This window comes from Rhinopithecus roxellana, chromosome 8 (assembly GCF_007565055.1).
Source record: "Rhinopithecus roxellana isolate Shanxi Qingling chromosome 8, ASM756505v1, whole genome shotgun sequence".
In the NCBI taxonomy this organism is placed as follows: domain Eukaryota; kingdom Metazoa; phylum Chordata; class Mammalia; order Primates; family Cercopithecidae; genus Rhinopithecus; species Rhinopithecus roxellana.
In genome coordinates this window covers 111,042,838-111,064,424 of record NC_044556.1, presented here as the reverse complement: position 1 = coordinate 111,064,424, position 21,587 = coordinate 111,042,838, and the positions used below count along the sequence as shown (strand labels likewise).

At 43.4% G+C, this 21,587-nt stretch overlaps 1 protein-coding gene and 1 long non-coding RNA gene across 7 annotated transcripts in view; both read right to left on the bottom strand.

Annotated features, from left to right (window-relative positions):
- Positions 1 to 21,587, bottom strand: part of CNST (consortin, connexin sorting protein) — a 117,341-nt gene that overhangs the window by 57,493 nt on the left and 38,261 nt on the right. For all 6 annotated transcript variants that reach the window (XM_010387315.2, XM_010387317.2, XM_030935841.1 and 3 more), the window contains one exon: positions 20,268 to 20,697. In XM_010387315.2, coding sequence (XP_010385617.1) covers positions 20,268 to 20,646 — 379 coding nt within the window. In that variant the 5' untranslated portion in view covers positions 20,647 to 20,697. The remainder of the gene's footprint in view (positions 1 to 20,267; positions 20,698 to 21,587) is intronic.
- Positions 3,619 to 5,860, bottom strand: LOC115899113. The gene is made up of 2 exons (XR_004058764.1): positions 4,391 to 5,860; positions 3,619 to 4,107 (listed from the first exon to the last, which is right to left on the bottom strand). It is a non-coding gene; the product is annotated as an uncharacterized LOC115899113 (long non-coding RNA).

Sequence of the window (21,587 nt, the reverse complement as noted above, 5' to 3'; positions counted from 1 at the left end):
TGCTACTGTGAATAATGCTGCTATGAACCTTAGTGTACAAGTATCTGCTTGCGTCCTTGCTCTCTATTCTTCTGGGTATATACCTAGAAGTTAATGGCTGGATTGAATGGTAATTCTATGTTTAACTGTTTTCCTACAGCTTTATTATTTTAACTCTATCTCAACCACTATCTTGAGACTTCAATATCTGTGCTGTTTTTTTCACCTCTAAAACAGAGATAATATTACTTCCCAAAGATTAACTGGTTCGAGTTTCTAAATCAATGATATCCTTATCTAAAATATGCTTTTGTATAAAAATATGAAATAGTAGTATTCTTTCAGAGCAGTTTGATCTAATTCCATCCGTCTGGACATAGTTCTTGCTACTGGAAGCCCTAAAATGAAAAGGCCTGAGTGCTAAGTAAAACAGCGGAACGGGCAGTTTCAAACTCTGAGGGCTTCACAGAAATATTAAATAAAAAAACAACAACAACAACATCCAGAACTGTAAGAAGTAACTTTCTTAGAACTCTGGAAAACAAAGGTATACCTGAACAAGACAGTGACCACCGAATCAACAGAAAGGCAATGTCAAAAGAGTAGCAAAGCTTTGGGTGTTTTTACTTGCCCTTACCTCACCCCTTTCCCCAGCTCAACAGCAGCCCCCGTCCCCAGTATGGAACTCCTGTACTTGCTTTTGAAGGGAGCAGAGTTGATCTTACTTGCAAATCACTACGTTTGCTCTAATCTGCCTGGGGCTACCTAAAGACTGAAACAAGGCACTCACCTCTCTGTTGCAAAACTCAGAACACGTTCAGAGCACAAAAGCAGCGGGTGTTGCTGGAAAATACTGTCAGGTGATCAAAAACCCACAGCCAAGGTGGGGGCAAAAAAATTATGGTTGAGACATAAACCAGACAATCTAAAGCCAGGGGACAAAAGTCAGGAAGATTGCTTCCTTGGGAAATCAGGGCATTCAAAAATGTTTGTGTAGACTGGAGAATTCAGAAAGCTACACGCGACAGCTCAGGACATGACACGTGCTTAGAAAGGGCCAGAGAAGACCCATAAACTTAGTGCAAGCAGAAGTGAGGGCTGGGGCAGTTATAAATGACCCAGCTGGTGTTAAAGGAGTACCCGAGCACAGAGCCAATCTGAAAGACTGGAAAAGAAACACAAGCTAAGGCTTCAGCAATCAAGAACTGCCAACCCTGAGCAAAGGAGAGACCCTGATTTCCAGAGTTACCACAGTATAATACATCGGTGTCCGGTTTAGAAATACATAGACAGAAAACATTCCGGAAGAAGCACAGACATTGAATTTCCTGGGCAAAGGATTTAAATTAACTGTCTTAAAAGAAACCATAGATGAAGAACTAAAGGAAATCAGGAAGACAATGTAGGAAAAAAATGAGAATATCAATAAAGAGACAGAAAACATAAAAAAGAATGGGGAGTTTTTTCTTTTTTTCTTTTTTTTTTTTTTTTGAGATGGAATCTCACTCTGTCGCCCAGGCTGGAGTGCAGTGGTACGATCTCAGCTCACTGCAACCTCCACCTCCTGGATTCAAGCAATTCTTTGCCTCAGCCTCCCAAGTAGCTGTGATTACGGGTGCTTGCTACCACGCCTGCCTAATTTTTTGTATTTTTAGTAGAGACGGGGTTTTACCACGTTGACCAGGCCAGTCTTGAACTCTTTACCTCATGATCCACCCGCCTCGGCCTCCCAAAGTGCTGGGCTTACAGGCCTGAGCCACTGCGCCCGGCTGGGAGTTATTGTTTAACGGCACAGAGATTCTGTTTCGGGAGATAAAAGTTTTAGAAATAGATACAAATGATGGTTGTATAACATTATGAATGTAATTAATATCACTGAACTATAGAGTGAAATGGTTAAAATGGCAAATTTATGTACAGAAAAAATGCCTTCAGTTCTGTGATTTCATGTTATTAGTCTTTGAGTCATTGTACAACCGAATTCCTCAAACTGCCTTACCCATTAACGCTGATGCATATCTTGGGCATAATTTTGGAAGGCAGATCAGAAATAAATTTTAACACACGCTTGATGTAGTTCCTGTGCGAGAATCTCTTTCTGACACGCTCCCTCTTTCTGACACGTTTCGTCCTCTAAGGTTCTGATCAATGCCATGAAAATGGAAAGGAGAGTGAAGGGCAATGCTCACCTTTTTTTTTGGTGGGGAGGGGGGACAGAGTTTTGTTCTTGTTGCCAGGCTGGAGTGCAATGGCATGATCTCGGCTCACTGCAGCCTCTGCCTCCCAGGTTCAAGTGATTCTCCTGCTTCAGCCTCCCACGTAGCTGGGATTACAGGTGCCCGCCACCATGCCCATATAATTTTTTGTAGTTTTAGTAGAGACGGGGTTTCGCCATGTTGGTCAGGCTGGTCTCAAACTCCCTGCCTCAGGTGATCCGCCTGCCTCAGCCTCCCAAAGTGCTGGCATTAAAGGCGTGAGCCACCATTCCTGGCCAGTGCTCACCTTTTAAATACCTCCAGTCACTGGCCAACCATACTGAAGCAGCAAACAGGAAACATCCCTTCCTTTTCCTCAACACTAGACACAGGTATTATGACTGTAATAAATCTGGAAATTAGTCAACTTCCTTCTGGCCTGACCTCGGGCTAAAAGAATGTATTATGTACTTATGACATAATTACCACGTGCTCCATGTGCCAGGTTCCCTCCCATGCCCCTGGGCTGTATCCTCTGCCTTCAGAGGGAGTGAGGCAGGACTTCAGTTAAGATCTTAGGCTGGAGTCCAGCCACCCAGTTAACCTAAAGTAAGCGACCTGACTCACTCAACCCGTCTTCTCGTAAACTAACAGCAAAGGATTAAATAAGGTGACACACAAAGTACAGCCAGAATTTACTAGGCACACAACATGGCAGCACTATTCTCGCACCTGAGTGTTGGGTAAGTGGTTTCAATGTCAATACAGGGATAGGAAGACAGGAACAGCCACTGGACTTGACTTCAGGTGGCAGTCTTAAAATGAACTTCAAGAAACTCCAGTGGAATTTGACAGATGCATGCCAACAAGAGGCTGTTAAGGACCAATGCTCCCCATCCCTTGGTGCTTAGGTTGTAACAGCAGGTAACCCATGGGCTCTGTTTATTACAGCATTTACAGTGATTCCACCACTTCCTAGAGCTTGCTTCAGGCTTTCTAATCAAGGCACAATTAGTACACATAAATATTTCTGGGATTTAGAATCTAAATTATATAGAACATGTCAATTAGCACCAATGTTTGGATTCTCTATTTTTCCTCTCAGAAGTTTGATTAGACATTTTACACTTTAACATGTTTTTATGAAAAACGAAAAATATGTAAAACATTTGCCCAAGCATGCAATTTGTTATGCTAATTCTTAAACCTCTTCTTTTCTTAAAAAATGTTAAAGACAGAGTCTCTGCTGCCCACGTTACAGCAGAGCAGCAGGATCATACAAACTCGAACTCCTTGGGTCTAGTGATGATGCTGCTACCTCAGCCTCCTGAGTAACTGGGACCTCCACCATGCCCAGCTAATATAAAAAATTTCTTTTCTAGTAGAGACAGGTTCTCTATGTTGTCCAGGCTGGGTTTTATTTGTTTTGTTTTGTTCTGGTCTGTTGTTGTTTTGTTTTCTGAGACGGAGTCTTGCTCTGTTGCCAGGCTGGAGTGCAGTGGCGCAATCTCAACTCACTGCAGCCTCCGCTTCCCCGGTTCAAGCGATTCTCCTGCCTTAGCTTCCTGGGTAGCTGGGACTACAGGCGTGTGCCACTACACCCAGCTAACTTTTGTATTTTTAGTAGAGACGGGGTTTCACCATCTTGGCCAGGACGGTCTCAATCTCTTGGCCTCATGATCCCCCTCCTCTGCCTCCCAAAGTGCTGGGATTATGAGCTTTGAAAGATTCTCCCCGGGGCCTGAAAGTGTGGGGGGATGAGTAACTCCTCCCTTCTCAGGCCCAGTCCCAAGGTGCAAGGCCACTTGTACCAGTAGCGTTTGTCAGTGAGACAGCAGAAGCGGGAAGAGGGCTGGCCGGAAGACACCTATCCCTGAGGATGGAGAGAGACATCCGGGTACCACATAGCAGTTACATCAGACAGGGACACTTCCTGTTTACAGGAGACTGTAAAACCCCTGGCCCCCGTCCTCACATGGGGCCGACGCCATTTTAGGCCTCATCCCGCCTGCACCCAGTGGCTCATTAAAACAGCGTGTTGCTCCACACGGCCTTGTGTTGTCTGTTGGCGCCCTCCCGGGGTTAACTCCCCTGAAAATCAGAAAATCACCCGTGATACTTCCATTCCTCTGTATTAAAAACTACAAGCAGATGTATCCCTTCTCAAGCCAGAAAAAAAACCTGTCTGTACATCTAGGAAAGCACATTTAGCTCACCACGAATGTGTCCAATCGCTGGGTGTGCGGGGGAGCTCGTACGAGTGAACAGTGGCCGTGGGACGGCACAGACATCCCTCTTAATTACTAGCATTTCAAAACCCCAGCCTCACTTTCACTCCTCAGGAACGCCCGCAGTCCTGGACACCTACCAACCCAGTAAGTGGGACGGCGAGAATATCCCACAAGTGGACTGATAAAACCCATTGCGCCGTAGGCGAAACTCCTGTCACCAAACCCTAACAGTCAACACCTCCACAGCTGAGTGGTGGCCACGGTTACCCCTCGGAGCATGGTCTCCTTCTAACTTAAGCTATCTCAATTGTGTCTTGTCAACAAAGGCCTGGAACTGTATAAATACCACTAACCCTTAGGCCGCACACCCCTGCCTAAGTGCACTATGCGACAATCCCATGAACACCAGCCTACAATGGACTGCCCCTGATGGATTCTTTGGATATGTGGAACCCAGGCTTCCTCATGGCTACCTTATCACTGGCAAGGTACTTGCTTCTTAGGCACAATTAAACCTGGATTCTTTTTACTTCCAAAGCAGGTGGGCAACACCCTCAGAGTCCCTGTGTATGACAACCAGAGAAAAACAGTCCTTAAAGGTAGGAGGAAGCCAAAGACGGCAAGAGGACGAGTGGCCTCCGCAACGGATCATCAAATATTACAGTCCTGCCACCCGGGCAGAGGATGGTTCACAGGGCCATTCCATATACACGCTAAATAGAATAATCAGACCACAGACTGCTCTAGAGACCATCACCAACCAAAGCGCCTCAGCCCTGGAAATGCTCGCGCAACAACAAAACCAAATGCGCGCGGCAATTTATCAACACAGGCTGGCACTGGACACTTACTAGCAGAAGACGGTGGGGTCTGTGGTGAGTTTAATACCTCCAACTGCTGTCTTAACACAGACGATAACGGAAAAGCGGTTCTAGAAATCGCCTCAAACATCGGAAAAGTAGCCCAAGGTCCAGTCCAAACCTGGACGGGATGGGACCCGGCAAACCTTCCAGGGGGCGGTTCTCTAATTTAGGAGGATGTAAAACGCTGGTAGGGACGGGCATCTTCACCACTGGGGTCCTCCTGTTTCTCCCGTGTTATCCCACTGATAATGAAAGCCATTAAAACTCTTGTTGAAACTACAGTAAACCGCCAGACGATCCAAACCATGCTCCTGCTACAACGGCACGGTGGATGCCAACCCGTCTCTCAAAATCCCCCAAATTAAGTTTTTTCTTTTGTTTCCGAGGTGCCCACGCCACCCCCTATGTCATGCCTGAAGTAGTTAGTGAGAAAGTCGTCCCTCTTCCCTCTTCTACAGAAGACAAATAGACAGGAATGAAAGATTCTCCCCGGGGCCTGAAAGCTTGGGGGGATGAATAACTCCTGCCTTCTCAGGCCCAGTCCCAAGGCGCCACTTGCGCCAGCAGCGTGCGTCAGTGAGACAGCAGACGCAGGAAGTGGGCTGGCCGGAAGACACCTACCCCTGCGGATGGAGAGAGGCCATCCGGGTACCACGTAGCAGTTACATCAGACAGGGACACTTCCTGTTTGCAGGAGACTGTAAAACCCCTGCCCCGTCCTCACGTGGGGCTTACGCCATTTTAGGCCTCAGCCCGTCTGCACCCAGGCGCTGATGGAAACAGCGCGTTGCTCCACACGGCCTTGAGCTGTCTTCTAGTGCGCTCCGGGGGAGCCGACATTAGAACCTTGCAGGCGTGAGCCACCGAGTCCGGCCCAGGCTGTTCTTGACCTCATGGACTCAAGCCACGCTCTCGTTTTGGCCTCCCAAAATGCTGGTGTGAGTCACCATGCCTAGCCAAATCCTTAAACCTACTTATCCAGGTCCACAAACAACTCAAGCACCATATTTGGATTTTTCAAATCCGATTAAATACATTGTTTATCCATTGGAAGTACACTGACTTTTGCTAATATCAACATGGTTACATTTTTACCATATTTTCCCTGTTCATTCCAAGCACACTGAATCCATCAACTATCAAATAGAAAATATTCCTTGGTTCTCTATACTAAAAAAATTCTCAAAATTTACATGACCTTATAAGAGAGCACATGATTTTCTTACTGGAAGTATATGATTTTCCTGTATGCCTGAAAATAAAAATATTTTGTTTCTCTAACAAACATAAAGGCACGTATTTAAATTCAAAACAAAAATAATGGTCCGCTGGCCGGGCGCGGTGGCTCAAGCCTGTAATCCCAGCACTTTGGGAGGCCGAGGTGGGTGGATCACGAGGTCAGGACATCGAGACCATCTTGGCTAACACGGTGAAACCTCATCTCTACTAAAAAATACAAAAAAAAATTAGCCGGGTGTGGTGGCGGCGCCTGTAGTCCCAGCTGCTCGGGAGGCTGAGGCAGGAGAATGGCCTAAACCTGGAAGACGGAGCCTGCAGTGAGCGGAGATCGCGCGACTGCACTCCAGCCTGGGCGACAGAGCGAGACTCCGCCTCAAAAAAAAAAAAAAAAAAAATAATGGTCCGGGCGCGATGGCTCACGCCTGTAATCCCAGCACTTTGGGAGGCCGAGGCAGGCAGATCACGAGGTCAGGAGTCCGAGACCAGCCTGGCCAATATGGTAAAACCCAGTCCCTACTAAAAATACAAAAAATTAGCCAGGTATGGTGGTGCGTGCCCATAATTCCGGCTACTCGGGAGGCTGAGGCAAGAGAATCACTTGAACCCAGGAGGCAGAGGTTGCAGTGAGCGGAGATCACGGCATTGCACTCCAGCATGGACAACAGAGCAAGAGTCCATCTCAAAATAATAGTAATAATAATAAATATATATTTGTGGGAGAAGGAGGAAAGCCTAATACCCAAAGCAAACCAAACAGTGAAATTTTCCTTAAAAGCCTCCCTCCTTTAATATTCTATAATTCTCTAAAAGCTACTGACATCAGAGATTCTCTTTGCAATTAATGAAATCATATAAGAACGGAAGCATTAGAAGCCCAGGGGTTAACTCTGAACTTTCAAAAGGTCAAAAGAAAGGCACAGAGAAACACATTTAATGGCATTTTATTATAGTTTACAGAAAATTGTTACATCAATTTCCATTACACTAGTAATTTTTAAATTTTGTGGAGACAAATAACTATACCATTTCTGCATATCACCAAACCAACTACCACCAAGCCCTGCCTTTATTTTTTATTTTTTTGAGATGGAGTCTTGCTTCTTTGCCCAGGCTGGAGTGCAATGGCATGATCTCAGCTCACTGCAACCTCTGCCTCCCAGGTTCAAGCAATTCTCCTGCCTCAGCCTCTCTAGTAGCCGGGCCAGGTGGCTCACGCCTATAATGGTACGGGCACGCGCCACCACCCCCGGCTAATTTTTGTGTTTTCAGTAGACATGGGGTTTCACCACGTTGGCCAGGCTGGTCTTGAACTCCTGACTTCAAGTGATCCACCTGCCTAGGCCTCCCAAAGTGCTGGGATTACAGTGTGAGCCACTGCGCCCGGCCTTTTTTTCTTTTAACAGCTTTACTGAGACATAATTCTCATAATACATAATTCAGGGGCTTTGCTTTAGTATATTGTATTGCACGACCATCACCATGTTACATTTTGGAATGTTTATTACCCCAAAGAGAAATCTCACATTCTTCAGCTGTCACCCCGTCCCTCTACTGCCTCCCTAGCTCTATGCAGCCAACTAATCTACTTTCTGTCCGTGTAGATTTGCCGATTCTGGACATTTCACACGTACAGCTTCTTTCACTTAGCACCTTTTCAACATTCATCCATGTTATAGCATGTATTAGGATTTCATTCATTTTCACTGTCAAATAGTGCTCTATTGCATGCATATAATCTCTACCTGTTTTTCACTTGTGTGACATTTTCAAATGTTCACTTGTGTGCATTTTACAAATTAAGAGGCAGGTGCATACAACTTTGTTTAAAAAAACAAGACAACAAAAAATCTCTTAATCAATTGTAGTTCTGACCCTATCAGTGATGCCTATAAACTATTATTTTAAACAAATGAAGATAAAACAGTCACTCTTTGTAGGGATCGTGATCCAGTAAAAACAAAAGGAGTAAATAGAAGAACAAAAGGTGACTATTTAAAAAACTATTAAACATTGGAAAATTTGACTTTCACAGTAAAGAACTGAGAAGCCAAGAGTCACTAAACTCCCACCTAAGGTTACGTTTCCATTAAGCTTCCACTAATCTGAGTCCTATAAAATCAATTTAAAAAACCATATTTTAAAATATAGCCTATAAAATATTCTTATATCTAAAAACTTTTACAAAGTCTTCATTTGTCTAGGTTAATATGTATGCCATAAATACATGCATCTGGAGGTAAATTTCTTAATTTCTTAGTTTTAATTTCTTACTTTTTCTGCACATAAAATATCACATTACTTAAAAAATACCTAACTCATTACTGAGACTTGGAGAATGCTGCTTTCTTGGACAGAATTTGAAAGGTCTGATTGATTGTAATTCTCTTCTTTTTCACCTTTTCTCTGCATAGATATTGCATTTTAACAGCATGACTAAAATGATAAAAAAAAAAAAAATAGACAAAAAGAAAACTAACTGGGCCGTCTGTACCATCATATACCCCTGGGTTCCACCCGCAATCTCAGGAAAGGTGTTCAGAGGAAAAAAGGAACTGTGAATAGAATTGCCATTACATTCTCACGGGGCCCTTGCCACAATCTGAGGCATAGACTTTCCCCTAGCAGACTGCAGCAGACCTCCTTTAAGATGGGCCCCCGTGATCCCTGCCTCTTGGTATTCGTGCCTTGTACAACCCCCTACCATAAGCACAAGTTGGACCCAGTAACCTGCTTTTAATGAAAGGAATATGCAGAAGTGATGGAATATCACTTCCAAAATTAGGTCATTAAAAAGGTATGACTCCCAGGTTGAGTGCTCTCTCTCTCTGACTGCTAGTCCTGGAGGAAGCCAGCTGTCATGGTGTAAGGCAGCCCTGTGGAGTAGGCCACGTGGCAGGGGTCTGGGGCCTGCCAAGAACCATGTGACCTTGGAAGCAGATTACCCAACCTCTATCAAACCTTGAGATGACTATAGCCCTGGCCAACTCTTGACTGCAACCTCATAAGAGACTTAAGTGAGAAGCGCCAAGCTAAGCCACACAGATTCTGACCTACAAAAACCATGAGATGATACATGTTTGCTGTTTTCAGCTGCTGAGTTTTGTTACACTGCAAGAGAAAGCTAATATGCAGACCATGCATAATTCTTTGATTTTCTGCTTTATTATTATATTCTGTTGTTCCCTTCTCTGACGTTTGTACTTTCAATTGTAACAAACACCTTTCGCAACGCTCCTGGAAATGGTGCAGCCTATTGGAAAGAGCTAGATAACAGCAGGGAATGCATTTCTATCCTTCTAACCATCAGTTTAGGGTGCTCTTATAAGTAGGTGGTATGTTACTCCCACTCTCAACCCTTAACTACGCTTTCCACTAAAGGGTTTTCTCTCATTAGCATTCAGAATACCCAAGAGGTAATACTTCAAAACTCATCTCCTACCATCTTCCAAACTGATCTCTCCATTCCATTCCACACACGGTGAACATGCGTCAGTTCTAGAAGCAAGCAGACTATACAACCTTGCAATACTTTTATTAAATTTATTATTTTATTTTGTTTTTGAGATGGAGTTTCACTCTTGCTCAGGCTGGAGTGCAATGGCATGATCTTGGCTCACCGCAACCTCCGTCTCCCAGGTTGAAGCGATTCTCCTGCCTCAGCCTCCTGAGTAGCTGGGATTACAGGCATGCGCCACCACGCCTGGCTAATTTTGTATTTTTAGTAGAGACGGGGTTTCTCCATGTTGGTCAGGCTGGTCTCGAACTCCTGACCTCAGGTGATTTACCCACCTCAGCCTCCCAAAGTGCTGGGATTCCAGGCATGAGCCACTGCCAGGTTGTTAATTTTATTTAATACCTGCCTTCCCACTGGACTCCACCAGGGGTCTGGGAGGGGAAGCACAGATCTGCTTTGTCTTTACTGTATTCCTAATGCTTGGCAAATATTTCCACAATAGAAAAAATCAGTAACAGTTGGTGGCTCATTATCATTTTTACCCCACCAACAGAACCTCATCGTTTTGTATGTTTTTTAACTTTTTGAGACAGAGTCTCATTCTGTCACAGGGTGGAGTGTAGTGGTGTGATCCACGGCTCACTACGGCCTTGACCTCTCAGGCTCAAGTGATCCTCCTGCCTCAGTCTCCTGAGTAGCTGGGACTACAGATGTATGCCACCATGCCGGCTAATTTTTTTATTTTTTGTAAAGACCAGGTCCCACTGTGTTGCCCAGGCTGGTCTTGAACTCCTTGACTCAAGCAGTCCTCCTGCCTCGGCCTCCCAAAGTGCTGGGATTACAGGTGTGAGCCACCATGGCTGGCGTCTCATTGTTTAGTGGGAGAAGTAGGACTCTGATGAAAACACAGAGTCCTGCACACACACACACGCACGCGCACACACACAAACACATTCTAGCTCATGAGGAGCCCGAGATTCACATCCTAAATCGTGTTCTCTCTCCTACAAAAATGAACAATGTATTCTCTCAGTTAAACCTTTGACTTTCTCATGCGTAGAATCTAAGAGGTTAGAGTAGGTCACTTTTAAGGCCCTTTCTAGCAGCTCTCCCAAGTCTGCATCTCTAGCCAACATCACGGGCCTGACTCTAGGCCAGAAGCTTGTTTAACATGTCTACTTAGACGTCGAGGAGACCCCAGACACCTGATCCAAAAGCACAACACTGTCTTCTACTCTCTTCTCTCCAAACTTGCTCTTTCTCTCCCTGTTCAATAAATCAATAAATGGCATCATCAAGCATCCTGGTGCTCAAACCAGATAACTGGGAATTAGATTATCCTGGACTCTTTTTTCGTATCTAATTAATGATCCAGTCCTGTTAATTCCACCTCCTTCGTAACTGAATTCACTGACGTCTCTCCAGCCGTCCAGCTACTCTGTCATTGGAGATCACCAGTGTCTCCTACAGAGATTACTGTAAAAGCCCCTTAACTGTGTATTGTTTCTAATCTCGCACTGCTCCAACCAATTCTCCACACTGCAGACGGAGGAATCTCCTAAAAAACGCAATTCATAGCATGTCATTCCCTTACTCAAACCTGTTGTTAAGGCCCAAACTGGCAATGTTAAAAACCATTTCTAAGCTGGACTTGGCTAATCTTCTAAGCCTCCCTCTCTTTATCGCTCTACTCTCTACTACTCCCCCTTGATCCATGCCTTCCTTTTATTCTGCTCAAGCAGGAATATTGGCAGGTGCTGAAACGTAGGATACTCTCTTCTTGTCTTGTGAGCTCCAGTCCACGGTGCGCCTGCCATCTCTGACGTCCTCCTCTCCTCTTTGCCCCCATTGCTTTTACTTCAGTAGCACCTATTTGTCCTAACTCAGCTTAGATACCAACTCCTCCTGACAACCTTCTCTAACTCTCCAGGATGGGTTACCTCCACGACCATGTGCTTACTTATGACTCCCATCTTGCTAGACTGCACATGTTAGTTACACGGCTCCCTCACTTGAGCACACAAAACTGAAGGGGAGGTGCACCCGCAGTTTTATAGTGCCCAGCATATAATGCTCAATAAATATCTGCTGACTAAGTAATCCTATACGGGTCTACAAAACAATGTCAGAAAAACTTTTATTAAGTGAAGAATTATTCTGTTATGTAATGTTATCATCTAGTCTATATCAATTAAAATCTTTTTGTGGTAGGCAGAATAACAGCTCCCAAAGATGACCCTGTCCCCATACCCAGAACTTATAAATATATTCCCCGCTTTGACCTCCCAAAGTGTTGGGATTACAGGTGTGAGCCATTGCGCCCAGCCCAGCTGATCTTGAAAAAGGGAGATTATCTTGCAATATCTGGGGGGACCCAGTGTAATCACAAGGGACCTTAAACGTGGAAGAGAGAGGCCAAAGCGTCAGCTGGTCAAAGTGATGCAATGTGAGGACTTGGGCTCACTTCAAAGCCACTGCTGGCCTTGAAGACGGAGGAAGGGTAACAGAAGCTGGGGAATGTGGGAAGCCTCTAGAATCCGGAAAAGGCAAGGAAACAGACTCTCCCAGGGAGACTCTCCCAGGGAGCGTCCCGAAAGGGACACGCAGCCCTGCTAACAACTTGATGTGAGCCCAGTAAGAACCATGTCAGATTCTTGATCTACAGAACTGTAAGATAATACATTTGCCACTAAATTTGTGGTAACTTGGTCCGGTAGCAATAGAAAACAAATACACTTTTAATATTGGGCCTTTTTTTTTTTTTACTAAGACAGTTTTGGCTAGTGACCTTGAAGTCTCTTCTGATTGTGAAATTATTTGACTCTATATAAATCAGGAACTCTTTATTCTATTCTTACTCGCTGAGCTTCATAAAAGACAGGACCTGCCTTCATCGATCAGTCCCTTAATGAAGGGAGAGTAAAATGAGAGGCTGTTTCTGCATGTCACTGTCCAAAGAAACGTTAATTTAAAAGAGGTGGAACATCTACTGGGAGCAGAAGTAAGGTGAACCAGGACTTCTGAATTCTGAAAGTATGGTATGTAGTCTGTAAGGGAGTTAAACTGTCCATTTATCTACCTACTGAGTAGAATGGGTTACAATCACAAAACATCAACCCCAGCCCCTATTGGTTCCTCTTACAGGGGCTTAGTCAGGCACTTACATTTTAAAAATTTGAATGCACTTAGGTAGGGTATGATGTAGACTCCTGTTCACCACAGTCCCCACCAGTCCCAGGGATCTCAACTCTGGCCAGTACAGATATTACCCAATTGACTCCATAAAGCTGACTTAGAGGCCAGCTATCAATGTTCTACTATAGCTGAAGTCAACATATAAAAATGCAAATAGGCCTTTGGGGATTCATATTTTATGGCATCACTAGTTATTACTTTAGATATCAGTTAACATCGCAAAAAGCATGTTGTATCTGACATTAAACCAGTATGGAACTGAAAATATATTTTTAGGAACGTACATTAGGGGAGTGGGGCAGGGATAGGTACGCCTGAAGAGACAGTATTAAAAAGCTCCTAGGAAATAAAAAAAGTACTGACAAAAGAGATAAAATGGACTTAAAGTCAAATCAAATTAATATCTTAATTTTGCTTAATGGTGCTCCCACTCATGTCACTCAAAAATCATCTCGTGTGGCTAGTATAGTGGCTCATGCCTCTAATCCTAGCACTTTAGGAGGCCAAAGCTGGTGGATGGCTTGAGCCTAGGAATTTAGGACCAGCCTGGGCAACATGGTGAAAACCCGTCTCTACAAAAAAAAAAAAAAAAAAAAAAAAAGAAAAGAAAAGAAAAGAAAAAAAAAAAAAGGTAGTTGAGTGTAGTGGCATGCGCTTGTAGTCCCAGCTACCCAGGAGGCTGAGGTGGGAGAATCACCTGAGCCTGGGAACTCGAGGATGTTTTTGAGCCATGATTACGCCACTGTACTCCAGCCTAGGTGACAGAATAAAACCCTGTCTTAAATAAATAAATACATACATATCATCTTGTGACACACATAAACACAACAACTACCATTCAGAAGAACCTATTTTATGCTGGGTACTTTACAAAGAGGTTTACATACAGAGTGGTTCATTCTAAGGACAATCCTGCAAGATATGTAGGATCAGCCTTCCTTACAGATGAGAAAAAGAGGTTCAGGGAAATGAGTTCCTTTTCTAAGATCATACAGGTAAAAACAGGCAGAACCAAGACTCAAATAACCAAGATTCAAATCCAGAGTCTTTGTTCTCACTACACCAGCCTGACTGCAGGCTTTCTAAGGTTCTAGCCTCCTTGTCATCCTTCAGCTGGCCACACTGTGAAGGCCTCCAGAGAAACAAGTCAGGGCACTGACAGTGGCAGGTCAACTGAGAAAGGTCTTCCCTTCCCAGTTTCCATGTGCTGCCTATTTCTGGCTTCCCGCCATTTGCTGAACTGTTTTGTCAAATGCTTCGATACTATGGTGACTGGTACTGAGTAAACATCTAACGTTGTTATGACAACCATAAAACACATAATCTAAACTTGTCTCATGCAAATATATAAAATTTACGGGACAGTGGTTGCCAGGGGTTGGGGAAGGGAAGAATGAGGAGTGACTGCTAATGGGTACGTGATTTCTTCCTGGAGGATCAAATGTTCTGGAATTAGATTGTACAACTTTGTGAATATACTAAAACCACTAAATTTACCCTTTAAAAAGGTGAAGTTTATGGTATATGAATTACAATTTTTTTAAAACTACATGGAGACAATCAAATAGTAAGATATTAACAAGTGTTGGTGAAGATGTAGAGAAACTGTAACCCTCATACAGTGCTGGCAGGACTGTAAAATGGTGCAGTTGCTTTGGAAAACTGTTTGGCATAAAGTGGCCATATGATCCAGCAGTTCTACTCCTAGAAATATGTAACGAAGGGAAATGAAAACATATGTCTCTACGAAAACTTGTAGGCCAGCGTTCACAGGAGAACAGTCAAAAATGGAAACAACCCAAACATCCCTCAGCTGATGTCTACATGAAATACGGTCTATCCATGCAACAGAATATTCTTTGACCACAAGAAGGAACAAAGTACTGATACATGCTACAAAACGGGTCAACCATGAAAACATGTTAAGTGAAAGCAGCCAGTCAAAGGCCATCTACTGCATGATTCCACCAATATGCAATGTTCAGAGTAGACAAATCCATAGAAAAAGGAAGTCGACTCATGGTTGCCTCGGGTTGGGATGTCTAAGTGGAAGTAAGAAGTGGGTGCTAATATGTAAGGGCTTCTTTGTGTGGTGAAAAACACGTACGAAAATTGACTACTGATGGTTACACATCCCTGTGAGCATACCAAAAATCAGTGATTTGTACATTTTAAGTAGGTGAATTGTATGTAAATGAATTACATCTTAATAAAGCTGTTAAAAAAAAAAAAAAACCATTAATTTCCATTGTTTTTCTCCCCCAGGTAAGAAGTAATGTGAAAAATAGCAATAAATAAGTAATGGCCATTAGTGTTTAGGATAATAATTACCTAAAGCTTTGTCATTTTAACTACAGTGAAAAATTTTTTCTTTTTCTTTTTTGAGACAGGATCTCCCTCTGTCTCCCAAGCTGGGGTGCAGTGGTGGAACCATGCAGCTCACTGTTGCTGTGATCCTCCCACCTCAGCCTCCCAAGTAGCCGGGACGACAGGTGCGTGCCTCCATGCCCAGCTAATTATTTTACTTTTTGTAGAGATGAGGTCTCCCTGTGTTGCCCAGGCTGGTCGCAAACTCCTTGGCTCAAGCAGTCCTCCCGCAGTGGCTTCTGAAAGTGCTACGATTACCGGCATGAGCCAACGCGCCCGCCCGACAGTGAAAACTTGTTGTACGCAGCTTGAAATCCTGCTTCGTTAGCCGTATCAAGGGGATTCAATTCTCTTAAGGGAAAAAAAAGCTCATCATATAATGACAAGTGGACCTCTCCGAGGCTAAGATCAAGGTTTTAGCCACTGACACAAATACTGCCTCCAGCAAACTCATAAATAGTGACATGTCTCCTAATAGTGAGCGACATGACTTTCAGTGACCAGACTCCCGCACTATCATTTTTTTCCCGCACTATCATTTTTTTCCCGCACTATCATTTTTTTCCAGTACTAGCCTTTGGGCAGAAGTAACTGAAAAATTACTACAAACTAAACTAGCTAAGGGCGCATAAGAGTGAATAAATTTACTTTATTTTACATTTTCTATTTTTTTGTCTTTTCTTTATTTCTATATTTTATATTTTCTAAAAAGTGTTACACGAGCACCTACCTACAAAAAACTGCATTTCCGGTTTGCAATGAATGTCATGTTTTATATGTCATTTCACATTTGAGAAGCTATTCAGTTATTAGAAAAGTACTCGTCTGAAAAGTTTGAAACTTTATTTACTTAGGATCTAAGAATTTAACCGAAAAAAGAGTAAACACGTCCTTGCCTAAACTCCTATGTGTAAACTCTTTGCATTATTTTTGACATGGAGGATGGAAGCAAGATGGGAAACAAATTTAGGGGCGTTTGCAGTACTCCAGCTGAAGACGATGCTCAACCGTGGCAGTGAAGATGGAGAGAAATCACAGGGAGACAACATTACTTAGACCGGGCGTCGGATATGTACTGACAGAGGACGGGCTGAAGCGAGTTTTTAGGATGCGGTCCTAGCAACTCAACTCTGAGGGAAGCCTTCCAGGCAATACTAAAGCTTCTTCCCATTCTAGGTCTCTTCCACATCTAGAAAGGATTAATTCCACACCCAAAATAATCCTATTCAGTTTCAAATCAAGGGGCCCCCATCTCAAACACCCATGCCCTACTAACTCACCCCAGGACACTCAGTCCTGCCTCGTCCACCGCCAGCCCGGGCAGACAGGAGTATCCTTTCTTTTAATTTATCAACAAAACTTAAAAGACAAAAATGTATCTCTAAAACATAAAAACCCTACAGATGCACTACATGCGAATCACCACATTTTATTCAAGTATAGAGTATACCACCTCTACTATGAAACCTAAGAAACTCACAGCTTAAAAAGGAATTGCATAGATTTAGGTAGATGAACATCATCATTATACAGATGAAAACAATGAAGTAGAGACTGCTCAGTCTCACCAAGTGACCTAGAATCATAAGATCTGTACGTGGGTTTTATAACTCCTGATGCTGTCTTCTTACTCTTTTGAGACAAGGTCTGGTGCTGTCGCCTAGACTGGAGTGCAGTGGCAGGATCTTGGCTCACTGCAACCTCCGCCTCCCAGGCTCAAACCATTCTCTCACCTCAGCCTGCTGAGTAGCTGGGACTACAGGTGCATGCCACCAGGCCCAGCTAATTTTTGTATTTTTTTAGAGATAGGGTTTCGCCATGTTGGCCAGGCTGGTCACTCCTGCAAGTGATCCGCCCTGTCAGCCTCCTAAAGTGCTGGGATTAAGGTGTGAGCCACCAGGTCTGGCCTTTCTTACTTTCTTAAACTCACTTTATATAAGATATAGAAAATAATGTTTAAAGTAAGCTGTATAAAGATTATCACTAGATTTTATAAATCATATATTTCAAATGCATTAGCAGATAGTGATTCACAGTATTATAAACACTAAATAACTTTAAATTATAAGCTAGGCCCAGTGGTGTACACCTGTAGTCCCAGGTATTCAAGAAGCTGAGATTAAAGGATCACTTGAGCCCAGGAGTTTGAAACTAACCTGGGCAAGGTAGCATGATCCTGTCTCTAAAATAAAAATAATAGTAATATAATCACACCTAAGGAAAGTGGAATAAAGGTCATGGAAGGGAGGAGTAAAAGGACTCATAATCTTAAAGCTATGACTGACTCATAGATATGCAACTAAGTGTCAGTTCTTACATCATAAGATGCCTATAATCCCAACACTTTGGGACGCCTAGGCAGGAGGATTGCTTGAGGCCAGGAATTTAAGATCAGCTTGGGCAACAGTGAGAGATCCTTTATCTACAAAAATAAAAATAAAAGAAAAATTAGTCAGGCATGGTAGCACACGCCTGTTGTCCCAGCTACTCCAGAGGCTGAAGTGGGAGAATCTCTTGTGCCTGGGAGGTCAAGGCTGCAGAGAGCCATGGTCATGCCACTGCACTTCAGCTTGGGTGACACAGTGAAACGCTGTCTTGAAAATAAAATCACAAAATCAGATTGAGAGGCCTGGTGAATTTGCCCTTGAATGATAGTTATAGAATGATTTATATATACATAGTACTGTAAATATCCTCTGCTTATTAGATCTTTTAAGAAATGCTTTCGTGGGGTGTGGTGGCTCAGCCCAGCACTTTAGGAGGCAGAGGTGGACGGATCACCAGGTCAGGAGTTTGAGACCAGCCTGGCCAACATGGTGAAACCCCGTCTCTATTAAAAATACAAAAAAAAAAATAAGCAGGGCGTGGTAGTGCACGCCTGCAATCCCAGCTCCTCAAGAGGCTGAGGCAGGATAATCGTCTGAGGCAGGATAATTGCTTGAATCCGGGAGGCGGAGGTTGCAGTGAGCCGAGATCACGCCACTGCACTCCATACTGGGTGACAGAGCACGGCTCGTCTCAAAAAAAAAAAAAAAAAAAAAAAAAAAAAAAAAAAAGCTTTCATATCCCTGGTTACAAATTATTTTAAGTCTCCTAAGAAAAGGATACAGGGGGGCCGGACGCGGTGGCTCAAGCCTGTAATCTCAGCACTTTGGGAGGCCGAGACGGGCGGATCACGAGGTCAGGAGATCGAGACCATCCCGGCTAACCCGGTGAAACCCCGTCTCTACTAAAAACTACAAAAAACTAGCCGGGCGAGGTGGCAGGCGCCTGTAGTCCCAGCTACTCGGGAGGCTGAGGCAGGAGAATGGCGTAAACCCGGGAGGCGGAGCTTGCAGTGAGCTGAGATCCGGCCACAGCACTCCAGCCTGGGCGACAGAGCGAGACTCTGTCTCAAAAAAAAAAAAAAAAAAGAAAAGGATACAGGGACATGAAAAGCCAAATTATGAGTTACATTAACCAGAAAGCCAGATTATGAATTATATTAAAAAGTTTTCAAATTACCTTATAGAATAAATATGGATTAATTTGTAGAAACTGAAAAGTTTTGTATTTTACTTCAAATTTTAAAAATACAAATAAAAAACATGATATAGACAGATAATATTTCTAATTAACCAAAGAAGAGAACAGAAGATGAAGAGACATTCCACTTAGTTCACTAGAGTCTGATGTAAAATCTGTTGGCTTGGGTAAAGCTATGCTACACTAAGGAATCCAGTCTAGGGCATACCAAAACTTTCTAGGCTCATGTGTTTCTGATCAAAAATAACCAGAGGCTGCCTTTTCCCAAGGGGGCCCTGTGAATCAGGCCAAAAATTTCACAGCTCTAAACTTCAACTGCCAAACTGCATACACAAATGAGAAATACTCTGAATTACTTTTTAACCAAAGTGATACAGATAATTAGAACCAGATGTCTTATTCAACACTACATATTAAATTATATTATTAATATATGTTCATGTACTTTATTTACCTGCTGAATGAGATGGGAAGATCTATGAAGAGGTCATACTAGCATCGAAACTGACAGGTTAGAGGTCAAAGCCACAGGAATGACACAAGGCAATTTTCAAGGTTGATATTGGTAGAAAATGGTCTAACTTATAAAGGAGGGAGACTGCATATATTTAAAGTACCTAATGTGAAAACATGTACAAAGGATGTCAATTTCAGCACCTTTTTTTTTTTTTGAGACGAAGTCTCACTCTGTAGCCAGGCTGGAGCGCAGTGGCACGATCTCGGCTCACCGCAACCTCTGCCTCCCGGGTTCAAGCGATTCTCCTGCCTCAGCCTCCAGAGTAGCTGGAATTACAGGCACACGCCACTATATCCAGCTAATTTTTTGTATTTTTAGTAGAGATGGGGTTTCACCATGTTGGCCAGGCTGGTCTTGAACCCCCAACCTCAGGTAATCCGCCCACCTCAGCCTCCCAAAGTGCTAATTATAGGCGTGAGGCACCATACCCGGCCTCAGCACTGTTTATGATAGATAGTAAAATATTGGGAAGGGCCATAAGGAAGTGATTCAAAAAACTCTGTTACACCCGCACAGTGGAACAGTGCGGAGACGTACCACATGCACGGAATATCACTCAGTTGGATCTACTTGTGCTGTGGTGGAACTAGCTCCAGAATAGCTTAAGCAGCAAGATGTAGGCCAGTAAAGACAGTATGGGAGGGGAAGGAGGTTCATTTTTAATTAATTAAAGAAAAGAATAAATACTATTTTAAAAAATACCTGGTGGTGTCTTCTTAGCAGTCCCTTTTTTGCTTCTTGGACTTCTTTTTCCAGGTCTTTTTTTGTCCTTTCCCAAGAAGGCCTGTTCATCTCTGGAGCCTTCACAAAGGGTGTTTTCTGAGTTCTCACCTGCAGCCACCTCGCAGCTCAACATGCAGCTTTCATTATTATTGAGACTGTCCTGCTCAGACACTCGGGGCTTTCCCATTGCACTGTCACTGCTGGTCAGATGCTCAGGCCTGTCCCCATCAAGCTGATTTTCATTTTCATCTGATGCAGAAGGCAGGCAGGTCACACTCCTTTCCACGCTGTCACCAGGATGACATCCATCTTGTGGTTCTATTTGCAGATTATATGTAGGAGTATCGCTGTCATCCATTAGAGCATCCTCTGCTGAACCATTTAGAGTTATATTAAAGACCTTCCATGTCTACAATGACAAAAAGAAAAGAGCTACTTCATTTTCTAACCTTTGCAGATTCTCAGTGATCTCTGATTTTCCCCTCCTCTCAGGTTGTTTCACTGTAAATAGGGAAGAGAAGGAAATGACTTCAGTTCATTCCCTTTCAGCATATGCAACCCAACCCCAAACTCAGCTGGTTCTCACATGAATACCATAGGAGTCAACCCTGGCTCCTCAAGATAATCACCTGAGAGACTGCCCAAATTCTGTTCTAGACCATTCCAATTGGAATCTCTGAGGATAGAACCTAGGCACCGCTATTTTTGAGGTCCTCTAGGTGAGTCTAACGTGCACCAGGTTGGGACCGCCGCCTTAATGAAATGGCTAGTTAAATAGGTTACATGCTGAAATTGGTCTCTTATGTTGATCCCTGAACACTTAGCAGACAACTGAAAGCTAGTTGTATAAGTTCTTCCCTTGCTAAACAGCAGCAATATTTGGAAATGAAAATGTTTACAGATTTTTTCTAAAATAACCTAGAAAAAAGTATGTGATGCGAAGTTTGGGTAGCATATATTTATACTATCGTTATCTATTTCCTAAAAATAAGCCCTGGAAGGTACCTTAGAGTTGTCATCAAAATCCTTTTGAAGACTTACAAAAAAAAAAAAAAAAAAGGCCATGGTTAACTTTAGGCTACTCTTAGTGTAGAATTGGAAGAAAAGCTAAATCTGCTTGAAGAATACCACTAATATTTTTAAAATTAACAAAATAGCCGGGCGCGGTGGCTCAAGCCTGTAATCCCAGCACTTTGGGAGGCCGAGACGGGCGGATCAGGAGGTCAGGAGATGGAGACCATCCTGGCTAACACAGTGAAACCCCGTCTCTACTAAAAACTACAAAAAACTAGCCGGGCG